We start from the raw sequence: 15,743 nt of genomic DNA on the forward strand, positions 1-15,743 counted from the left end.
TTTCTTAAGGCTTGGTTTTTTTTCATAATAAAAAATTAAGAGATGATGGGTTGATGTATGTGTAAGAGTTTTCTACCTCATCCCACCCCTACCCTACCTAAAACCAAATCAAATAGGTATGGGGTTGCCAGATGTAACAGGACATTCAATTAAACTTAAATTTCAAATAATAAATCATTCATTTAGTACAAATATGTCCCAAATAGTTCACAAAGGCCAAATATTGCATGGCACATATTTATACTAATGAGTTACTCATTATTTATCTGAAATTCAAATTTAACTAGGTATCCTACATTTTTATTCATAAAATCTGGCAAGTCTAATAAAAGCTATTTATCATGATATACATGGCTGAGTCTGCCCACAAGCATGTCAAAATCTTAGTCAAGTTAATTTATCCATGAGAAAATGTCTATAGTCTTTCTGAGTTTTAAACCATAGTAGAAATAAACTTTTGTCCTTTAGCTGAATTGTTCTCCCTCTGGTCTCACCTTTTCCCATCCTGAATTTTTTTTTCATAATTATAACACATCTGAAGGGTTGCATTTTTATTTGTGATAAAATCCATAGATACAATATACATACAGGTCACATAAAAATACATGACAGTGATAATTAAACCTAATATACAGTGACAGGTAGTGTGATTAAAGAACTGCACATTTATTGTATACAGTGTCACTAATGTTAGTGAATCTAATCTCTTCTAAGAAGCAGCTCTTGCACAGAATATGTTTTAGCAGTTAGTGGAAACACATTAAAATTACTATTTATAGGACTACAACCTCAAAATACTCAGTCACACACTATCTCATGCATTGGTTTACCACTTGATGAATGGCCCTGATTTACGACCTTTCAATAATATACTAGGGAAAAGCAATAAGAAGCCCATTACTTGCAGAAGCAATTACAGAAAACCACTTTGGAACAGTAGCACCATTCCATATTATAAAATGCACATTAGTTGTATTGCACCTTCCTGAGTTGAACTTTGAAAAGGGTAGCCACACAAAATCCCAGAATGGGTGAACTCATCCCAGTCTGGGCCTTCACTGGTGGCTGTAGTAATCTTGACCATCATAGCTGTCATAGCCACGCCCTTTATAGTAGCTATACTCATCCTCATAGGCTCGATAACTGTCCCCACGAGGATCTCCATTCTCACTTTCATAGATTTCGTACCCGTTGTCATACTCATTGGTACCTGTTTGTTCATACTCCCCAGGGGTGGTGGTTTTCCCAAACAGTGGTGGGGTGGTCCCATAGACCTCCTGGGGTGGGGTTGTAGATTTAAACCCACCATTTGGAGAAATAGTGGTCTCTCCAGCCACTGCGGTTCCTTCTGTATTGGCTTCAGTGACACTTTCCTCTTCGCCTTCTTCCTCTCCATTATCCCCGCCGCTGCTGCCATGGCCATTGTCTACCTCTGTACTGTTGCTGCTGGTGCCATTTATGCCTTGCTCATTGTCATCCACTTCTGCCTCATCTTCTTCCTCTTCTTCTTCCTCTTCTTCTTCATCACTCTCATCCTCTTTTGTAGACTTCTTTCCTGTAACCCCAACCTATAAGGAAAAGTTTGAAAGAATTCAAATCTAGATGTGAAAAACATAAAACTTAAGGTCATTGTTTCATCCAACACAAGCTTTCTGTACTGACATTATTGTACTACATGCAATTTTGAATTGAAATCAGTTTAACTTACAAAAGAACCTGGTGGAGGTTTTAAATTCAGAATTAGTACCTTTGTCATTGGATGCTAATGGAAAAAAAGCCACTTGATAAATAAGTCTTTTCTGTGGGAGATACTTTCTATAACTTTGCTACCTGCTTTCTCTGCCTTGGAAACCTCTTCCCAGAAATGCAGCACTTTTTATCCATTGCTAAGATGCTTGGCCTTGGTCTTCTGTGATAATGTTGAAAAGTCAGTGTAAGAACATGGGAAGAGATCTTGCCTAGGAAAAGATCTCTCCTTATTTATTTGTAAATAAGGATATTGTACCTGCTTTTACTTTTTCACTAAGTTAATGAAGATAATATAAAATATTGTATGTATAGTGTCAGGATAACCTCGGACTTCAGTAAAGAAAGGAAAGCAGATTGAACATTTTGGAGGCATTGTTACCTTCTTGGGAAGCCGGATGGCAGCTAGACCTATGTGTCCAGTTCCAGGTGTAATCTCCTCTCCATAGCCAAGTGTGGTAGTAGAAAGGGTGGCATTCTCAGCCTCTGATTCTTCATCTTCATTTTCATCAGAATCTTCATTCCCTCCATTGTTTCCTTCTTCATTTGAAGTCTCCTGTTGAAAATGTCCAGAGCAAGAAAAAATTATTTTAGCTGAAAGATAACTGAAGATTTGTTGGAGTCATGAACCATTATTGGGAAAATAACAATGGTCGATGGTTTCCCTCAGCCATCTTGTCGCCCAGTGTTGACAACTTGGCTTCTTCTTGGAATTCAAAATATTTTTACCCTATTTACCTCACTATGGTGTGTTTTAGATATTTCTATATTCTATTTAACCAATTCAAAAATATTTATGTAATAATTTCAGCACATCTGACTATATGGTATCATAGCATATATAGCTTAGACTCCAGTGTTCTTGCCTGAAGAATCCCAGGGATGGCAGAGCCTGGTGGGCTGCCATCTATGGGGTTGCACAGAGTTGGACACGACTGAAGCAGCTTGAAGTCATATTAATAACTACTGTGATGTGATAGTACATTAATTACTATATTTGCTGACAAATAAGCTGAGAAATTTAGACTTATTTTCTTATTCCCTAGAGATACCTTGTAAGGTAAGATTATTACTTATACTCTTTAGAAAAGGAAAGTAAGCTCAGATAAATTAAATAATTAACTAAAGTCTTATGGTGAGTGACGAAACTATATCTTTCTAACTAAAAGAAAAATTGAGCCCTTTTATTGTACCACGATGATTTTCGATGAGGAGGAGGATTTATGTGAATTGCCCACACTACACCTAGGATGTTTTTATTTTAAGGAATTTTCTTTTTTTATAGAACCCTCTGTCTTCAAACAAGTTAATTGCATGTCTTATGTACTATAAAAAAAAAAAAGAAGTTAATGTATTTAATTTACTTTCAAGAGTATTTAAAGAAAAAGAGATATATATTAAATTCAAAATCCATCTGCTAACATATAAGCCAGTTCTGAGCTATGTGCAGTATTCAAGAGATTCCATGATTTTTTTCTGTGAAATGAAGAAACTAAATACTCCAGTAAATTCTTACTGATGTATTATGTTATTGTAGGAAGATGTTTTCTAAAAATTACTACTCCTCTATGAATATTTTTATCATCTTCAATATTTTACTATTTTGTCTTTACCCCTTGTTGTTAGGCAATAAACTGTTGACTGAGTTAATCTCCCAAAGTAATTCATAGCTAGTATTGAAAGTCAGGAATTCATACACAGAGAATTTATTTAGTTTAAATGAGTACTAGAAAAGTGAATTTATTTCAATACAATTTTAAAGGGATTATATGTTAGGATAACTTTAACTAGGCATCTTATATTTTAAGACTTTAAAACAAACAAACAAAAGCCACATTTAGCTTTTCTTATTACTAAAATGATCTATGTCTGTTTCATCAGATTTGTAAATTTTACTGTTTCATGAACGCTTGGGACTACTAGAGTCCACCTCAAAACAGTTGCCAAGCTAACTTTGTCAAATATTCCACAAACGTCATACTGTTTATTTACTTTTTCATGTTTATATACTTTAGTCCAACAGACTAAACCTTTTAGGGGAGAAAGAGGAAAGCTCATTTGGGTAGGAAAATATACAGATTGGGTCCTTCACACTTGTTTCACAAGTGAAAAAACTGAGGTCCAGTGGGACAAACGACTAGGATGAGGTCAAAGACATGGCATTTCATTAGCAGCAGGGGTGACCACAGATTCAGGCTCCCAATTCGTAGGATTCTCTATTTTCTCCTACAACACCCTTTCTTTTTCTGGTTCTTTATTTAAGGTGGTTCTGCTGCAGTGACTTAAAAGGGAAAGTAGGTCAAACTTTTGATGGATGTATGTGTGTTAGTCGCTCTGTCATGTTCAACTCTTTGCAACCCCATGGACTATAGTCTGCCAGGCTCCTCTGTCCATGGAATTCTCCAGGCAAGAATATTGGAGTAGATAGCCATTCCCTTCTCCAGGGGATCTTCCTGACCCAGGGATCAAACTCAGGTCTCCTGCATTGCAGATTAATTCTTTACCATCAGGGCCACCAGGGAAGCCCTAGACCTCAAATATCTTTTTGAATAGAAAAATTAACAGTCGTTTGTACTTGAGTATATTATTAACCCACTAGAATGACTAAAATGGCTGAAAGAAACGTGTTGATGAGAATGTAGAGCTGATGGAATGCTCCTATAGGGATAGTGGGAGTTTACATTAGTATCTTGGCTGTGGGAAGCTGTTGGTGGCGTCTCCTCAGGATGAACATATGCAGACCTTTCAACATAGACATTTCACGTCTAGATAGAGTGGCCTCCAGAAATGAATGCACATGTTCACCAGTAGGAGTGCTAGACCATTTACAGCGGCACTCTGTGGTCACAGCCCAAATCTGAAAACTCCTTAACTGCCCATCAACAGAAGGTTAGCACATTGTGATACACAGGCATGATGAAACACTGATATTGAAAACAAATGACTTATAACTACAGAACCATATGGGTCAGTCTCTGAAGCTGAGAGTGAAAGAAGCTACATGTAAAAGCGTATATGCTGCATGATTCCATATATTCATGTGTGTTTGTGAATGAAACACAGAAAGAGCCAAAAACAATCTTTCTGATAGGAGTCATCATAGCATTTGCCCTTGGTGGGATTGATTAATGAATGGAATGGAGCACAAAACACGTGCTGCTTTTTCTATAGGTTCTGGGTAAGACTTAAAGTGTTCGATTTCTGAAATTTCAATCATCTACAGTCTTACGATAATTGTGTTATGTATGTTGAAAGTGAAAGTCACTCAGTCATGTCTGACTCTTTGCGACCCATGGACTGTATAGTCCATGGAATTCTCCAAGCCAGAATACTAGGGTGGGTAGCCTTTCCCTTCTCCAGGGGATCTTCTCAACCCAGGGATAGAACCCAAGTCTCCCACATTGCAGGCCTATTCTTTACCAGCTGAGCCACAATGGAAGCCAATGTGTCAATAAAACTTTAAAATGTGAGACTGGATAATTTAGGAGAGGGGAAAAAAATGTATGATCATGAAGTAGAAAATATGCCTAAGCACCTGATCCTGGGAATACAATTCCCGGGGACTCTGTATTTAACCTAAATTGCCAGTGAAATTTTAGAGAAGAGATGGGGAAAAAAGAAGTTCTAAATTCTCTTCAGGACGGAAGACTACCAATTTTATTCATGCAGTGTTCTATTATCACTTTGAATGAATGGTCTTTGGAGCATTTATTCCTCTGAAGTTCTAAAACCAAACCACCAAATATTGACTGGGCACTAAATACATATAAGAATCTGAGCTGGGCAACGTGAAGAGATGCAAAAGAGATTACAGCACTGTTCATCCTCAAAACAGAGGTTGTAACCTGTGGTCTCAAGGTCTTGGGTCTTGGGAGTTTGCAGATAAGTTCTGAGAGGACTAGAAATGTTCATAGACTGTTGGGAAAATATTGAGTAGGTGAGACTTCATCAGAGTCCTGAAGGATTCTTAATCTTCTTCTATCCCCAACCACCATTACAACAAATGAAGAACCATTGCCAAAAGGTATGCAATCCAATTCGGAAATCTAGCTGGTAAGGCAGTTTTACAGTCACTGTACAGCAAACAGCTGTAGTTAAATGGATTACCCTATTTAGTTTAGTTCTTGTGTAAGATTAGTATGTGGAACTCCAGGCAAAATTTTGTGGGATTTAATAGGTGGCATTTTTCCTGGTACTGGCTTGACATTCTTGTAGGGTCTTCCTTTAAAAGCTGTCGGGTTAAATTATGGTACTGAAAATGTTATTTTATGGTTTAAAAAATTAAACTAATTATTTGTCACTTTTAAAGTTCCCATACCACTTTGTTTTCAGGATAGCAGACATTTATCCATGATCCATTTTGGACTGTCATTGTCCCTTCATAAATAGCACCTAAGAATACCTGAATTTAGAAGGTTCCCAAACCAGTGGATAGCTATAATTGACTATCCAGGAAAATGTACCTAAATAGTAGTTTGCATGGGCAAGGATATTAGCTGTAAACACGCTAGTACAATTTCCAGGTTATGTAGAATTTTAGCCATGAGCTACACTAATTTGTAGTACTGTGTAGAAAGGTATTTCTACATCTTGAGTATTTGCATTTCTGCAAGGACATGAATTTTATTATTAGACAAAAAGACATATGAATTTCCAATTAAAAAGAACAACCCTACTGTGTGAGTCAAGACGGGCAGATGAGGCACTTCCCTGGTGGTCCAGTGGTTAAGAATCTGCCTGCCAATTCAGGGGACATGAGTTCGATCCCTGGTCTGGGAGGATTCCACGTGCCACAGGGCAACTAAGCCCATGGGCCACAACTACTGAGCTCGCCGCAACAAAAGAAGCCACCACAATGAGAAACCCAAGCACTGCAACTAGAGTAACCCCACTCACAGCTAGAGAAAGCATGCACACAGCAACAAAGATCCAGCACAACTATAAATAAATGAACATTAAAAAAGAAAGAAAGGCAGATGACACAATAACACTGTAGAGAATCTAAGACTAATTTTCTTATACTACCCACTCATCAAACTGAATTTTTAAAGTTCAGTCCTTATAAACAGTGCAATACATAAAACAAGTATTGCACTAAGTTTAGGATTATTATGTATTTACCTTTCACCATCACACTCTGTCCATCTATAAATGTAAATAATGCTTTCTTCGTTTTTTTTTAGAATCAACATTTCTTCCACTTAAAATGGATATACTTTTGTATTCATGTACCACTTACAGGTAACTTTAACCCCAAACTGTAATAGTGTTTTAAACAGGTCGTTTTAGTTAATTATAATTTAAATAATACCCCCCTTCTCCAAAATAGAAGACTGGGGGCAGTTGGTAAGCTGGCAGTGGCTATTTGCTGAGTCTAAGCTTCAGGAAACTAGTTTCCTATTTATTTATTTTGTGCTGTCTGGTTTGTTATTAAAAAAAAAAAAGACTGCAGAAATTCCTTACCTCCTCTTCCTCCTCCTCTTCTGAGCTATCACCATTTCCATTTTCTTCAGATGAGTCACTACTACTCTAAAAAATATGTATACATGAATTCATACACATATGAATATATGTACATATGTATTTATTTACTTAGAACAGTTCTCAGCTACTGTGAGAAAGATATGAAGAGACTAGACATATACAAAACGGGATTAGAGAAAAAGGTGTATTTTACAGTGACCAAGATATGCTTTGAAATGCTCCATTTTTAACTTCAAAAGCATTGACAATATGTTAAAGCGTTTTGTGTGTAAAAACTAGAGCAATGAATGGCAGAATGACTTAGCTCTGAGAGAATGAGAGGATCATCTGGCCCAATATTTTTATTTTACAGAGAAGGAATCTGAAGCTCACAATGGCTGAATTCTCCAACCAGTTCACAGCAAATCTTAAGCTAAAACATAGATACCATTGTTTCATTTTCTTTATAAAATATGAATGAAATGATAATTTGAATTATTACAAAATATAAGTTATTGTGTTCTAAGTCTCTTCAGTCGTGTCCGTCTCTGTGTGACCCTGTGGACTGTAGCCCGCTGGGTTCCTCTGTCCATGGGATTCTGGAATACTGGAGCGGGTAGCCAAGCCCTCCTCTAGGAGCTCTTCCCAACCTAAGTATCTAATCTGTGTCTCCTTTTCTTCAGCACTGTAGGCAGGTTCTTTATCAGTAGCACCACCTGGATGATTTTCTTAAATGATGAGCTCTCCTGGTGAATTTAAATTAGACTTTGACTTGAAATTAAATTTGCGTATAATTTTAGTACCTTTTAATCTAATTAAAGTGAAGTCGCTCAGTTGTGTCTGACTCTGTGACCCCCATGGACTGTAGCCTACCAGACTCCTCAGTCTATGGAATTTTCCAGGCAAGAATACTGAAGTGGGTTGCCATTTCCTTCTCCAGGGGATCTTCCCAACCCAGGGATTGAACCTGGGTCTCCCACACTGCAGGCAGACGCTTTACTGTCTGAGTCATCAGGGAAGCCCAATCTAATTAAAGTCATTCCTAAATTGAAGTATGTGTATGTCTATAAAACTTTATGAGAGAAAAATTCATAGAAGAGATATAGGTTATATAAGAAGATAAAATAATTTACCTATTTAGGAAATTTATGAGTACCATTTCTCTAAAAAGCTCAATATTGAATGAGAATAAATTAAACCAAGGAGTCTATATAAAAATAAAAGCTAATGATTTTTGCTATGTTTTTTAAAATATTTATTTATGTATTTATTTATACATAAATATTTATGTATATTTACAGTTCTTAGTTGTGGCATGCAGGGCCTAGTTCCCTGACCAGGGATTGAACCTAGGCCTCCTGCATTGGGAGTTCAGAGTCTTAGCCACTGGGCCAGAGAAGTCCCAACTTTGCTACTTTTCAAAAGGAAATGTTAATCCCAATTGAATTTTCCTTCTTTTTCTGCAACCACTATTTATCCTTGGTATAAGTAAAAACCCAACATGAGATTCTATCATTTTCTGCCCTGCAAATTTATCTTTGATTCTGGTGACTTGTGAAGTACTGTGGGTCTTAGAAAACATAGCTATAGAAGAACCTTAGGGTGAGAGATCAGTTGAGGGAATATTTATGTCCCAGTACTGCTCAGGTCTCTGCCTGTTGGGCTCATTCTTCAGGTGGCCATGCCATACACCCAGGGAAAGGAATGCTTGTCCCCTTGAGCCAAGAATAATCATGGGTGGAAAAGAGAACAATTAGACTCTCTTCCACTGCCATGACCTTAATGGCTGTGTCTTCCCTGGCCCAGAGGTGAAAAAAGCATAAGGTTCTATTGAAACTATTTCTGTTTGTTAGTTAAATTAAACAGAGAGAGGACAGCTTATTTGTGTAGTGTATTTTGTCTCAGCAGGAGTGGTTTTTTAATGTAATTAAGATTTATTTGATTTTCATACAACAGCAGGATAAAAATTCTATTCAAGTTCCCATAGACTATAAACCAGGAAACTCTGGAACTTATCCAGGGACATAAAACAAGGTACAAAAATTTCATGGTCTAAAGGTGTTAAAATCATACTCAGTGGGAGTGTTTTAATCATTTTACAAGCTTCCTCACCCCTAGCTTTCATTCTACTTCAGCCACAATTAGTACCTACGTAAAGATAATTTTAAAACTGCTTGAAATGCCTTGAAGCCTCAGCATTTTTTTATTCTCCTTTCTTTCAGTTAGGCCTTATTACCAAGTTGTTACCAAGTCCTACAGATCCTTCTGGAAGTCTTTCATATACTCCTTCCAATCTCTATCCTTACTGGATTTTTTCAATTCCAGAAGACACATTCCAGGTGTTGTACTGATAATCAGAATCATAGCAAGAGAGGAAGTTGGAAATATGGGCAGTTTTTCCATGTCAAGTACTGTGATAACTGAGATGAGTCTGATAAAAGAAATATAAGATAAAGTCCTTGCTAAGAGTTTACACACTAATCAAATATTTTAATCATAAAAGAAAGTTTCCTCAATTAAAAATGCTTAGGGTATTAACCTTATTTATACTTCCATTTCTAGAGCCAAGCAGATAAACTGCAATAGGCTGACAGCCTGACAATCAATATATTTCATGCATATTGGTATTCTGGAAATGATTATATAAAAACAAAGATTCCATCTGAATATAACATGAATTTCAAAGCCAATGAAGCTTAATGATTTTGGGGGTGATAATCTGCATACTAAATACTTAATAGACTTAAGAAAATGAATAGTTAAGAGCTATGGAAGCATATAAATAGACATGCAAGGAGAAACATCCTGGAAATCAAACTTTGTAAAGTGGAACAGTAGATCAATACTAGCTCAGACTGTTAGATTGTGAGATATATTTTATTGGATTCTATTTTATTTATTTACTTTAGTTTTTTTTTTTAATTTTTGTTGGCATATAGTTTATTTACAATGTTGTGTTACGAATTCTATTTTAAAACAACTCTCTTATTTACAAATTCTACATTGCTTGAGATAGACCTACCTGCATATAGTCTGTAGCAATTTTGAATAGTAAAGATCTGCTTAAAAATCTGTGAAGTTTGGGTCTATCAATAAGGAAAAATATAACCTTTCCTAATATCTTTTCAGTGTGGATATTTGAATTGGACCACATGTATATATCTGTAAAATTTTCTAGCTAGGAATATCTCTAAGTATATGATATTTTAGAAAAGTTGAGGAAGTAGTCCAAAATTTGAATGATTTATCATTTCTATTTTGTTTAAGAAAGACAACAAAATTTCAAATGAGTACTGTTTTTTATGGGCAAACAAAAGAATGGAAGGCAATTCTGAAAACCCACAATGCTTGTATCCACTGTGCTCATATTTCTGCGGCTACACACATTCCCCATAATTATTATGGTGCTAGAAATACTTTAAAATGATCTTTTCCTATCATTGTATGAGTTAGAAATGGGTTAGCTCAACATATGGCAGGATGTTATGCCAAGCCACTGTGCTGAGGCATAGTTTTCAGCGACCTGACTGCTTTTAGTGTCTCAGAAGTCCTGGGTCAGATGGTGCATAATTGGTGCCCTGAACCCAAACTGTATAGTAATAAAAATAGCACAGTGCTGGTTTGTTGTCTATTTAAAATCAGCACCACACCCTCTAGTTTTCAGAACCCTCTTCACAGGTAGTAACCCAGTATAAACAGAAACTCTTATTTTTAGTGGTTAGTTATTTTCTGTTTGTTTACAAATTTTAAGGATGTTTTGTTTTTCTCACAAGTTTTTTAGTTTGCTTCATGAATTTCTCTCTTTCCTTTGCATTCTTGAGCCATTCTTATTCTAGTGAGTTACACACGTCAAAGGTTAAGAAAATCTTCAGCAAATCATAGATTATCAGGAATTTTGTAATGGTCTTTGTTGTTTATGAATTCATTTCCCCCTAAATTAAAGGACTCTACGTTATTGGATATAAAACAGCTATATGACAGTATTGAATCTCCTAGAATATGGCAGTTAGTGGCTGCTTCACTTAAATGTCAATAACTGATAAAACTGTCCACTTTGTCAGTGAATTAGTCAAAACACCTGAACTCAATCTTCTGTGGTGTTTGCTTTCATTATATCATTCTAGACTGGGCCCAAATGAGTTTATTCTATGTGAGTGTATAGCTCTGCTTTATGAGAAAACTTGGGAATAAGCTTTATTATATTAAAAACAGACTGCTTTAGCAAGTGGTCTTTCTGGCTGAATTTCAGTGAGAGTTGAATTTAGGTGTTTTGTAGTTAAATTCAATCCCCTTTCAATTATAAAGAGTGAAAAAAATTAATTTTTATACTTACTTGAACTGCAAATCGTTTTAGAGCAGGATAAAAGTAGGCATGCTTATAAAGATAGTATCGAGGCCTGTACTTAAATACCTGCATGAACACAATAAATAATATATTCATGTTTCATGTACAATAAATCTAGAGTCAGTGTAGTCGAACCAAGGAATCATGCTAAAATGAATTACCCCATTTTCTTCAGAATCCTCTAATTTGGCTCTTCGATGCAAATTTTTCATCTGTTTAAAAGAGCAATCAGTTACTATATATCCTCTCTTTAATATCAAAAGACAAAAAATGGAAATAACTATAGGTTTTTAGTAAAGAACTTACTGAGAGAGCGCAGGCCATTCCCACAATGCTGAGCAAAATTAAAACTGTCTTCATTTTGGTGATTGCTTCTGGAATTAACGAAGTGGTAAAGTTAATGAGGAAAACTAAGAATGTAGCTTTTCTTCACATACTAAGAGATGTATTTGTTTTCATTTTTTGTCCAATTAAAGTTTTGACTCACTAGGACCAAATTTCTGCTTTTGTTTTAAAATTGTTCCTTCTGTGTAAGTGGTAGAAGATAGACTTTATCCATCTATTTGAATAATCATGAGTTCCATATTTGGTTTTAACCTATCTGATCTGACTTGTAAATGAAAATCCATTTTATCACTGCCAGAGTTTGAATGCTTAGTGTGTTTCACATTGGGGTGAGGAGACCTCGTAATACCATTGGCATGGAACACCAGCTGGTGTAGTTATGTGACCTGTTTGTTTTGTTTATAATTAAAAACTAAGGAAAAAAATGAATACATTTGAATGATTACTTTTATGCCAGTTGTCCTACAGGCTCTTCCCAGCACCTATATAGCTTTTAAACTAAAAGTTTGTTTGTACTATGAAGACTAAGAGTCATTTTTCCATGGATATCTTAGACTACTTGAATTTTTATGTGTGTAAAAAATCCATGATATGTGAAATATTATTCTCACAACATGTAGCACCCCAACATCCATGTTTAAGGATAAATATATGAGAAAAGTTATCAGAGTTCATCTTGGGATATCAGAGGCAATCTCCTCAAATTACATTGTTCTCCAGTTCCATTTAAGCTTATAATCACTGGTGTGGGAGATTGTTATGGAATGGATGTGGGCCTTTCCAGGGTCAGGATGATAGTCATGTCAGTTCTATGGAGGAATAGAAGACGCAACTCTCAGAATAGGAGTAGTTTGTGAGCAGTCATGGGGTTTGCAGCCTTGCAAAGATCTCAGTTCCATATAGATTTCTCACAGGCAAAGGAGAGCAATCATGAAATCCTATCCTAATTTCATTCTGTTTGATAAAATCCTAATTTAATAAAAGTTGAACAAACTTAGCTGAAAGCCACCAACACACTTAACTGAGAGAGTTCTCCTCCAGAGTGACAGCTTTGGCAATGTTTAAAAGCAGTATGTAATGGTGATCAGAATTTCCCCATAAATACACTGGGAGAAGTAATATTTAAAATGTATGAAATCCATGTCATATACTATATCTGAAAGTAGATTCTGCATTTTATCATCACTGGTCATGATTTATCACATCCTTATTGAGTATCTGAAGCTAAAATAAACATTACACAGAGGAAGGTTAGAGGCCTGGAAAATCTGTCTTGGGTCCTCTGTCACCTGTCTTTGTGGCGGAGTGGGTCTTTGATTTTGCTGCTTGTTAGCTTGCTCACAGACCTGTCTACTTTAGTTCTTGATGGCCACATGGGAATAAAGAGGCTTTCCCCTGAAGGGGACTTGTCTGTTTAAGAAGCTTTCGTTGCTATTGAGGTTCTCTGAATAATACTTTGAATTTGGCCATTCATGATGGAGCCCACCAACAAACAGGAAGATTACTGCTCTGTAGCTTTATGAAAAGAGTTGGAATAATTACAGTATCTTAAAGAGCTAAAAATGTAAATATGTAGAACTGTAGAAAGATTTTGGAGTATAAAATTTCTCATAACAAACCTTAAAAACAACTAGATAAAAATATAACAGGAATAAAATAAAAAGAACGAAGTGATTCACCTAGGCAGCAATCGGCTGTGTACCTAAATCTCATTTTATTTACTTTGTGATTCATCAAGAGCAGAAGACCTCTATAGTGCCCACTACTAACCCAGACAACAATTCAAAAATTTTTAAAGGATTGTTTTGAGAATCTAATTGCAAGTTTTTATTGGGAAGAGTATGATAAACTAACAGCATCATTTATTTCCCTAGTACTATGCATTTTTCCATTCTGATTTTAGAGCTATAAGATATTAACACTTTGAAACCAAATATATATTTTGGAAAATATTGTTTATAACTGAAGTACAGATTAGGCATAACTGATGGAGAAATCAACATACATTGAGGCACATTTATAAATGCAAAATAGTATTCCAGTTAGGTTACCTTGATGTGTTAGAATGAGTAAAAACAGTTATCTGTGAGGTACAGAGATAGAAAGTAGAAAGCATAATTTTCTAGTTAATGTTCATAATAATAAGAGCTTATTTACACACATAGGTTAATAAACAGCCTTTTCAAAAGAATCTAAAACCTGAGGTACTAGTTTAATGATAAACAAGTGTTATATTACATAGCAATTCTCTACAATGTGTTAATATCTATATTTAAATAGAATGTTCAAAACCAAGCCCAGAGATGTGAAATGCAGAGTGTCTGATTTATAAGATAATGAAGTTGTTATATTAAACCTTACCTTTTGCAGCCCTGGAGTGAGAAGGCAGGCTCCCAGGAGTGAGTGACACAGATTGAGTACTCTCTCTGCTCTCTCACTCACTCATTCACTTACTCTTGTGGGCTATAAACTCTTTTTTGCCTTCCCACAGCCAATCACTGTCATGGCCAAAGTGATGTCAGAATGTGGATTCTCACCAGAAAACTCCCGAACTTCCACACTTTTTCAAGACACAAGCTCAGTTGAATAAACATGAACTGTGGTTCTAGTGCCAAGAGGTTTGCATTGTGGAATTTAATTGAAGGTTAAGATGAAGATGAATAGTTTGAGTTCTGAATATATATAAAAATATACTGGATTTGAATTAAAATAAATAGCAAGAGATTTAACTGTTTAAAATTTTCATAATTATGCAAATTTTCACTATGTTGAAAGGAAGGAAAACTTACTGTAATCAGAAATAGTCCTACATTATTAGTTTAGTAAAAAAAAGCAAAAGAAACTAAATAATAAAAGACAGGAGCTGATAAGCAATTAATACTTTAAAATCAATTATTTTATGTTATTCAAATATGATTTAGTGACTAATAAACTTGGACTAATTAAATGTCAGAATTTATAAAATATATTTCCTGAGATATATTGCTGAGTATAAAATTTATACTAAGTTTTTGAGAATCCTGCTACTGAGAAGCAGGTTGCACTTTTTGCGTTGTAAAATAAACCTCTTTAGACTATCTACTTGTATGGTCTTTTTCTGTTGTACAGGAAATGTCACCTCAGTGTATTTTCTTGGGCTTCAGTATACCTCTTTTCTGTTCATTTTCACATTTAATTTTTTTCCCATGGGTATAGAAAACAGTGATTAGAGCTGGCAAGGGTGAGCTGTTGTTATAGAGATGATTCATGGAAACCAGACACACAAGAAACTGATTGATAAACTAAAGTACTGAATTTTTTAATTTGCAAAGGGAAACTTAGCTTAATAGCTTGCATATTATGCTTGCCCAGTCATTAAACCTTCCTCTAACTGTGAAGTCTATCTGAGAAACCAAAAATTAATGAGTACTAGTTTTAAACGTATGTGCCAGTCACCCTGTTAGATGCTTTGGATAAATTGTCTTTTGTTTCAGGAAAGTTGTTTAAAAGATATAGACTCAACAACAACAAAAAAATAAATAAATAAAAATAAAAGATATAGACTCATAGTCAAGACAATTGGATAAGCTGTAAAAATTCAACTCAACCCCATCTTAGTTCAGTTTACCAAACTTTAAATTACGGAACTGTCCAGTGACCCAGGACAATGGAAAGCAAATGTCCCAGGATGGAGAGCCAAAAACAAGACAGATCCTGTCTTTGTCTTTAAAAGTTTTAGAATCCACCTCCATTGTAGGAGACACAGGTTCAATCCCTGGGTCAGGAAGATCCCCTGGAGGAGGAAATGGCAACCCACTCCAGTATTCTTGCTTGGAAAATCCCATGGACATAGGAGCCTGGTGGG

The 15,743-nt window shown here is 35.6% G+C and overlaps 1 protein-coding gene across 1 annotated transcript; it reads right to left on the reverse strand.

The window, feature by feature from the left end:
- Window positions 1-543: 543 nt before the first annotated feature.
- IBSP (integrin binding sialoprotein) lies at window positions 544-14,326 on the reverse strand. Its single transcript, XM_065907484.1, has 7 exons — window positions 14,261-14,326; window positions 11,861-11,928; window positions 11,716-11,766; window positions 11,543-11,620; window positions 7,210-7,275; window positions 2,129-2,302; window positions 544-1,568 (listed from the first exon to the last, which is right to left on the reverse strand). The coding sequence occupies exons 2-7, from the start codon at window positions 11,912-11,914 to the stop codon at window positions 1,056-1,058; spliced, it is 936 nt and encodes a 311-aa protein (XP_065763556.1). The 5' UTR covers window positions 11,915-11,928; window positions 14,261-14,326; the 3' UTR covers window positions 544-1,055.
- Window positions 14,327-15,743: the final 1,417 nt, after the last annotated feature.

Source organism: Muntiacus reevesi, chromosome 16 (assembly GCF_963930625.1).
Source record: "Muntiacus reevesi chromosome 16, mMunRee1.1, whole genome shotgun sequence".
NCBI classification, from domain to species: domain Eukaryota; kingdom Metazoa; phylum Chordata; class Mammalia; order Artiodactyla; family Cervidae; genus Muntiacus; species Muntiacus reevesi.